The sequence below is a fragment of the Salvia splendens genome, chromosome 11 (genome assembly GCF_004379255.2).
Source record: "Salvia splendens isolate huo1 chromosome 11, SspV2, whole genome shotgun sequence".
Classification (NCBI taxonomy): domain Eukaryota; kingdom Viridiplantae; phylum Streptophyta; class Magnoliopsida; order Lamiales; family Lamiaceae; genus Salvia; species Salvia splendens.
Genome location: NC_056042.1, coordinates 30,338,630 through 30,347,481, shown reverse-complemented (window position 1 = coordinate 30,347,481; position 8,852 = coordinate 30,338,630). Strand labels below are relative to the sequence as shown.

Here is an 8,852-nt window from a genome sequence, read left to right as displayed (position 1 = left end):
TCGAACAAACTCGATGTAAGAGTTCTAATTTAATTTTATTGGAGCATATGTAATGATACAAAGTTCTCACTAATAAGAACAAAAAATAGACATATCAAATATAGTTTTGATATTAAGATTTAAATGGACAAATTATCCAAACAAAAAAGATGTACAAGTTTTTTGATATCACTGCTTTCTAGTGACCTTGTTAGGTGATAGGGCTACGACAATAACATTTATCACCATTGAACGGCACTAACTATCTCACCCACCGCTTCTATAGGAAATGGTATACGTTCGTCAAGATGATTTCACACCCAACAAAGGCCAAAAGACCTTGTTTTGAACATAAATAGAAGTTGCAACTTTAAAATTCTTATTTAGGTGAATGCAAATCTTACACATAAGCTTTTAATTGTCTTGAAAATGGTATATTTAATTACTACTATCACTTTACTTATGGCACCTACAGTGGGGCGGACAATGTGCGCGGACGATGGACGATGCGTCGTCCTCGCCCGACAAATAGTCCGCGGAGGGAGCGCGGACGATATGGCATCGCCCGCGCCATCGTCCGCCCACTGTGGGCGACGCGGACGATGCAACGCGTTTTTGTTTTTTTTTTCGAATTTTGTCTATTTATTAAATCTCGTTTCTCATTCTATTTTTCATACGAACATTTCTTGCATCTCTCATTCTCTCATCCCTCACATTTCTCCATCTCTCACAAACCAAAATGAACCACGACGACGACCGGAGTTCCTTTAGGGCGGTAGTCCGACCTTGACTCAAGCCTTAAATGCAGCCGTTCAAGACGCAATGGCGGAATGCTTAGCCGAAATGCAGCGCAAGGAGGCTGAGGCGGCGGCGGAGCAGATCCCCAAGCCTATTCGACGTCGGACGTTTGTCCTCCGCGAATACGCCGCAGCTCACGAACGTCTAGTTGCAGACTATTTTGCCGAGCAACCACAGTGGGGCCCGACTGTTTTCTGCCGCCAGTTTAGAATGCCTCGTTACCTTTTTCTCAGCATTGTCCAGACGTTGGAGTCACGTGATGAATACTTCCAGTATCGGGAAGCTGGCATCGGCAGACCCGGACTTACACCGTTGCAGAAGTGCACTGTTGCACTCCGTAAGTTGCCCTACGGCACCACGGTTGACATGTTCGACGAGTACCTCCACGTCGGAGAGACAACAGGCCACGAGTGCCTGAAGAGATTTTGTAGGGGAGTTGTGGAGGCTTACAGCGACACATATTTGCGAAAGCCGACTGCTGTAGATTGCCAGGGCCTGATGAAGATGCACGAGACGGCGCACGACTTTCCTGGGATGCTAGGGAGCATCACCGATTGGACCGATGATGAAGGTGCATCTAGCTTCTCCAGCACGGCGACCGCGCCCCCGCTCAAGGATTATCGACGGGTTTCAATGAGGTTCTATTTAGACAAGCCTCAATGCGCAACCAACAAGACAATGCTCAGCTCATGAACGACATGATTGAAGAAGTGTGGGCCCGTAACCGTCGTCGCTGAATTTGCGTATTTTTTTTTAATTCGTATTGTAATGTATTAATTTTATAAATGAAATGAAGGTTTTTCTCATTTTTTGTATTTATTTAAATATTCAAATAAAAGAAAATGCTTAGGGAGCCACTTAGAACGGATTATAGGGCGCCCCACTGCAGGTGAAAGGATAGGAGGATAAAATGCTGATATGACAGTGCATAGAGCGGGCTTTAGGGCGCACCTTATGACCCCTATTGATGCCCTTAGTCGGAGATTACAAACGTTATTGATATTATTAAATAAGAAGAAATAGAGACATTACCTCGAACTCAAAGGAATTTCCATGTGAAACAAATTTGAATTTCTTTCTGTTTGGGGACTAAGTTTAGGACCCACTAAATTATGGCAATGCCATTAATTTGTTGTAGTACAAATTATCACGTTTCATCTTTGTCTCTGGGACTGGTCCTGTCTCTAATGTTAAAGCCATTAATATCCAGCTACAACTCATCAATAAATTCTTCTCGAAAATTCTACCATAATTTAATTCATATAATTTGATTCAATTAAATAAAGAATAACATTTATTAATCACCGCCTTGTCAGTCCACAAATACCACTACTCGCTTAGCGTTTTTAACTTTTTGTGCAGTTTTCTTGTTAGAAATGAGAATAGTCTAATTTATTGATTAATAAATTTGCAATTATTTTCTTGATTCCCCACGACTTTTCATAGAATATTCACATCATATATTCGCTATATATTTATCATTTTTTTTATATATTTAACTCTACTAACTCATTAATCCAATGTATTAAAAATATTAATACGGTGACATTAAAATATCAACACATAATATTAACACAGTATATTGAAATTCAACAAAATTATGTGTTGACATTTTAATGTCATCGTCGTGATGATATTTTTAATATACTGCGTTGATGAGTTAACAACTTAAATAGTTAGCAATTGATCGCACCCTTATTAGTACGTATTAGTATTTATTTTATTATTATTTTATACTTCTTCGTCCTACAAGAATATATCTTATATTGCTTCCTTTTATTTTACTAATTTTACGTTAAAACTCATCTCGAATCTGAAATGCATATTTTTTTGAGGATGAAAGCTGTGCACGTTTAATTAAATGCAATCATTCATGAGAGATATGTATAAATTACATTACATAAATAAAGCGACATTAAAACAGTTTCCTATTTCTCTCTCTTTCCTTCCTTCTCTCTTCGTGTTGTCTGTCAGTCTGTCTGACTTGGAGAGTTTTTTCTCAACAGACAAATTACTTCACGACGAAGAAGAGAAGAAGGAAAATCAAACTCAACGCAAAACCCTAACGGAAGAAGATCGAACCTATCGATTTCCATGGAGTCGCTGTCTCGACCACCGCACAGAAGAAAGCACTCCTCCTCTTCATTCTCCCGCAGAAACCCCTACGCCGACTTTGTGCTCTCCGGAGGCGATAAAGCAAAGTGTCAGCCTGTCGAGTACGCCGAGATTTTCTCAGGTTCTTCTTCCATTCCGGTTCTCGATCTTTCCGGTTTGAGCAAACCGGGCGGTTGCCGGAGCTCCGAGCTCGATTACTCCAACATTTTCGGTGCTAAGGCTGGTGACGTGGCCTTGACTCATGAGCAGCTGTTCAATAAGAAAACCAAAACGCGGTGAGTATCTGTGTTTTTTGTTTATGCGCGTTTTTTTAAAATTTAATCATCCCAAACGGTTTGATTTTTTTACTGTTGCGTTTATGTATTTTGATTTTTGGATTGTTTGTTGTGAGTTTGTATGATTTGTTGGTCGGTTCATTTAATTTTTCCTGTCAGAGTTTGCATAAAATATATACTCCTTATTTTGGTTTTTGGCAGTAAATGATTCTATCTTTGCATTTTCTCCAAGTTTTTCTTTTAGTTTTTGGCAGTGAATGATTCTATTCTATGTTTGCATTTGCATCTAGAAACGAGAAACGTTATGTTGCTGTGATAAAGAGGACTGTCGTTTAGCAGTGGTTCTGTTTGTGATTGTAATTTAGCTATCCTTCTTTTTTCACATGGAAAAATATTGTTGAGCATATCAACATCTGAAGTATGAATATATGTGCTTGCTTCTTCTTTATGTGTCTTCCTTGCTTGTGTTAGGCCTAACACTCGGAGAAAGTTGTCGTTTTGTTTTTTAGTTTATTTGGTATTAAGGGGTGCATGAGTGAATATATGAATTAGAGTGGGGAAATGAAGTGTGCTATGATTTTGATCATCTTTAGTTGTGTCCTTTTATTTGATAATGTTAAGGAAAACATTTGTTTGGTGACATTTTCTTGAATTCTTTACATTACTGTAATAGGATTGCGGCAGATTCAGATTCTCCGTTTCCAGGAAAGGCCAAAAGCTCATTAGGTGGTAATGGTCTTCAGCAGCAATTTAACTTGTCATTTAACAAGACCAGTCAAAGAAGTAGCAATGAATCGAATGGGAAAACACATATAGCACAGCTTCAAGCTGTTCCTGGTTTTACTCACTTTGTTGATGATGTAACTCCTCAACCGCAGAAGAAAGAGGGTGATACCCCTGTTCTTGTAGTGAAACGTGAAGTTAGCCGGACCTGGAGTTTCAGTACTGGCCCTGATGCAACTAAGGTTAAAGGTGGATTAAGTTCTGAAAAGTCACGCACACCGGATAAGTCATGTTTACCAAATTTTGCTTCTAAAGATTCTTCTGTAGAGATTGGTGGTGAAAATTCACCGCCTCTCTCTGATGAGGAGTTGGATGAAAATTCAGATGCTGCCAAATCCATTGCTGCTTTGAAGAAAGCCATAGAGCAGGCTCAGGAAAGTATGAGACTTGCTAAAACAATTATGCAAAAGAAAAGAGAAGGTACTAAAGATGGTTCAAGGGCCAGGAGGTCTAAGGGTCGGTCAAAGGTTGAGGTCCTTGAGGATGAGAAGGAAACTCGGACTGAGCATGCGTCTGGTGGTTCGAAGGAGAACAATTTGAAAGGGAAAAATCACCGACTAGATCCTACAGTCCATGTGCTCAGCAAGGTTGGTGGAAGATCTGATCCAGTCCTTAGTCATAGTGACAGTCTTCTAAATGCTCGGAAGGCTAATGTGGAATCAGTCGTGGAGATTTTTAAACCAACTAATGAGCATGCATCTGGTCGTTCGAAGGAGAACAATTTGGAAGGGAAAAATCAGCGATTAGGTCCTACATTCCATGTGCTTGCTGAGGTTGATGGAAAATCTGATCCAATCCTGAGTCGTAGTGACAATCTTCTAAATGCTAGGAAGGCTAATGTGGAATCAGTCATGGAGATTTTAGAACCAGCCAATGATCATGGAGATGCATTTGTTGAGGTAGATAAGAATTCTACTCCAACTTGCAGTCAGAGTGGGTCAATTAACACCAAGAGAAAGAATGAAATGAACAATATCAGGCAAAATGTTGGGGTATCTGAACTACATGGACAGACAACTGATATTCCCGGACTAGCAGAAACTTCAGTCCTGGAATCTGGGAAGGTAGACTGCAATGCTAGCTCAACAATGCATCAAGCAGAAAGGCCTGAAGTTTTTTCTAAAAGGATAGAAAGTGCGGAGAGCACTTCTAAGAGTCTGCAAGAGCTGGAGCAGAGGCCTAATGAAGAAGTTGTGGATCAGTGTCAGGCAACTGTTAGTCCTGTAAATGAACCTGCAGAACTTCTGGAACGGTTGGAAAGAGTCTTAAGTGTTTCTGGAAGCACACAAGAGCAGGAGAAGATTATGCATGGAAATGGACATTTGAGGATCAGCCAAGAAAACAAACCACCCGAGGATACTGGCTGCATTGTTGATAAGGAAATGTATGAGAAGAAATTTGTGGAGCATGAAGAATCGTATTTGACTGAACATTTGACAATGCGCAGATCTAATTTCAATACTTTGCGTAATGATTTACTAATTCTGGCTGAGGAAAATATGGTCGATCAAGCACACATCGATAAGCAGCCTGAAAATGTCGCTGAGTGGAAAGAAGATGGTCAAGATTCACAATTCAGTGATGAAGAAGGAAATGCAATGGTGCAGAATGAGGAGATTATATGGTATGAGAGTGAATTGCAGCTGGAGGAATCTGTGGAGGAAAATGGAAGTGAGAGGGAGCCTGGAATCGTTCCAGTAGTTGCAGAAGCTGCGGCTAAGGTGGACATGGTTTTCAAGTCAGAAATTGATGACGAGAAACTGAAATTTGAACTTGATGAAGTTAGTCAAACCGTGCCTGGAATAAATGGGGAGAATGAGGTAGCAATGAGATGTATGGATGCATCAGAACTTGAGGCAATTGAGACCATACAAATAGGAACAAATGGTGATGACAAGGTTCAGAATGGTAGAACTCCTTCAGATTTTGAGGAATTAAATCATACTGATGGAGCAGCAGATAGAAGGAATAATCTTCCAGACATTGGTCAGGAATTAAATGATTCTGCTTCTCAAAAGGATAATAGTGAAGCCTTTGATATCCGTTCAAATGATCGTGGCACCATTTTCAGCAATAGTCATGGTGTTAATACTTCAACCTTCTTCAGTAGGACTTCAGAACCTTGTAGTGCTGACAACGAAGCAGAACAATATGGAGCAGTTCTTAGAGGCTGTGAAGAGAACTATAGCTTGCCTCTAGAAACTGAAGAGGAAAATGAGGCAGATAAACAGTTTGAGGTGGAGGTAAATATAATGGCTGGAACAGATAGCTTGTGTGGATGTTCCTCTGCAGAGAAGTTTACGGATGTCCGACTGAACAATACTTATGACGGGTTCTCTTCCGATAGCAAGTCTACCTGTTTCGTTTTAACTAATGTGGATCAAGAGAAAACACTGCCAAACAATGAGGATATGTTCAAGACAGCTACTGAGATTCATAATGCTGCGAACACCAATATGCAAAATTTTTCTGAGCGACATGTTTCTACTGATAACCAGTTGGAAAGAATTGATACCACAAATGTAATGCCAGATATGCGGCAAAACTCAGAGAACAGTGAGGAATCTCAATCAACCTCAAATGTTGAAAGTGTAGATGAGGTATCAGCTGATGAGTCTCCAGCTTGTAGAGATAATGCAAAAGACATATCCTCAAACAAGGAAGAAGGAAAAGTTGATCTTGATATGAAGTCTGATGAAAGAGTAAATGCTGCAAAACAAAGTGGATGTCTGAACTTCAAAGACCAAACTCACCTCTCTCAAACAAATTCTGAACCTAAAGAGATGGACAAATCTCCGGAAGCTGAAAGGGATATAAAAACAGGTCAACACATGGAAGAAAATATCCAGGATCTTGGCAGAACCTCAATCTCAGAAAATAAAGATGCCAAAGGAAATGAGCAGGATTGTGAGATGGATTCTTGGCAAAGGATTGAAGCCATTAGGAGGGGAAGAGAACGGGAAAAAGATAGAATTGCTGCTGAGAGAGAACGGGAAAAGGATAGAATAGCTGTTGAAAGAGCGATTCGAGAAGCACGTGAGAGAGCTTTTGCTGAAGCTCGAGAAAGGGCAGAACGAGCTGCAGCAGAGAGAACAGCAGCTGAAGCTCATCGGAGAGTTAATAGGGAGGTACGGGAAAAGACTGTGAAGGCATCCTTAGGGACTAGGCCATCAGTTGATAAGGCATCCACTGAAGCCAAGATCAGAGTGGAACGTGCTGCTGTAGAAAGAGCAACAGCAGAGGCACGTGAACGTGCTCTAGAGAAAGCAATGTCTCAAAAAAATTCCATGGGCTCTAGAGGACAGACTGCAAAATATAATGCAGAAAGGTCTTCAAGTTCTTCCAGCAATAATGGATTGAAGCATAATTTCTCATTCTCTGTGAGTATCAGTTTTGTCTGTTTTGCTTGTGACAAATACTTTGATTAAATACGGAAGACTAACTTAGTTGTCTTGTAGGATTTGGAGAAATCTGATGGAACCACCACTGAATCAGCAAAGAGATGTAAAGCAAGTTTAGAGAGACACCAGAGGATAATGGAGCGAGCGGTAAAGCATGTTCCATTGATTCTTGTGACTAAAAGCTAACACCCCCTTCCCCCTCCGAAAAAATAACTTAAATGTCTGAATTTTCTTGCCAGGCAAAGGCCCTTGCTGAGAAGAATACGTATGATCTTCTTGCCCAGAAAGAGCAGGATGAGAGAAGTGTAATGTTTTAATTCGATAAGTTTACAACAAAGCAGAAGTTCAGTGTATTGCTTATTGACTTTTGATTTGTACTAAAATGTTTCTTCTTATTGCAGAGATTAGCTAAATCTCTTGATGCTGATATAAAGAGATGGGCCACAGGAAAAGAGGGGAATTTGCGTGCACTACTCTCGACTCTACAATATGTATGTGCTAGCTCTCCACATCCAGAACTGAATAAACTATCACAATAGTTTGCATTCCATTCAGTTCCATTACTTGCATCAACTTTGTGAAATGTGAAAACTCATTCCTATCTACTGAACGAACCTCTATTATGTTGATTGGTCTTCACCTGCAGATTCTTGGACCTGATAGTGCCTGGCATCCTGTCTCACTGACAGACATTGTTACTGCTGCTGCTGTAAAGAAAACATACAGGAAAGCAACTCTTTGCAATTAGTATCGAAAATGCGTGTTCGCTGGGTCCAAAGATGAGAAGCGTCACAGAGAGCAGTCATGTCTTTAAATTTGTCAACAATGCTGTAGTAGTAGGAGATACTACCATGTCAGTTTAATATCTTTTTTTAGTTAATATAATTGCAAATCGAATATTATAATATACTACTCCCTCGCCTCCGAATAAGAGTCGGAATTTCCATTTTAAGGTTGTCCTCCCATTAAGAGTCACTCTCTTTTTTGCCATAAATGGTAGTAGGTCTCACATTCCACTAACTCACTCCACTCACATTTTATTATAAAACCAATATAAAAATGTGGGTCTCACATTCCACTAACTTTTTCAACCAACTTTTCTCTACATTTCTTAAAACTCGTGCCCGGTCAAAGAGCGACTCCTATTAGGGGACGGAGGGAGTACGTATTTAAATTTGAAAATGAAAATTTTATCAAATTTACTAAAATTATATACTCCCCCGTCCCAGATAATTTGTCTCACTTTGACCGGACACGGGTTTTAAGAAATGTAATAAAAAGTGAGTTGAAAAAGTTAGTGGAATGTGAGTCCTACTTTTATATATTAGTTTTATACTCCCTCCGTCCCGCACTACTCGCACTTTTCCTTTTGGGCACGGAGATTAAGGAATGAGTGATAGACAAAGTCAACAATTACGGCTGTAGGTATAAATTGTTACTAAAAATGGAAAGAGTGCAAATAACTTGGGACGCCCAGAAAGGAAATAAGTGCAAGTAGGGC

General features: G+C 40.0%; 1 protein-coding gene across 1 annotated transcript; it reads left to right on the top strand.

Annotated features, from left to right (window-relative positions):
- The first annotated feature begins 2,700 nt into the window (after positions 1 to 2,700).
- Positions 2,701 to 8,099, top strand: LOC121754759 (auxilin-like protein 1). Its single transcript, XM_042150067.1, has 6 exons — positions 2,701 to 3,167; positions 3,841 to 7,330; positions 7,409 to 7,498; positions 7,591 to 7,656; positions 7,753 to 7,842; positions 7,998 to 8,099. Exons 1-6 carry the CDS (start codon positions 2,872 to 2,874, stop codon positions 8,097 to 8,099), a joined length of 4,134 nt encoding a protein of 1,377 aa, XP_042006001.1. The 5' UTR covers positions 2,701 to 2,871.
- The last annotated feature ends 753 nt before the right edge of the window (positions 8,100 to 8,852 follow it).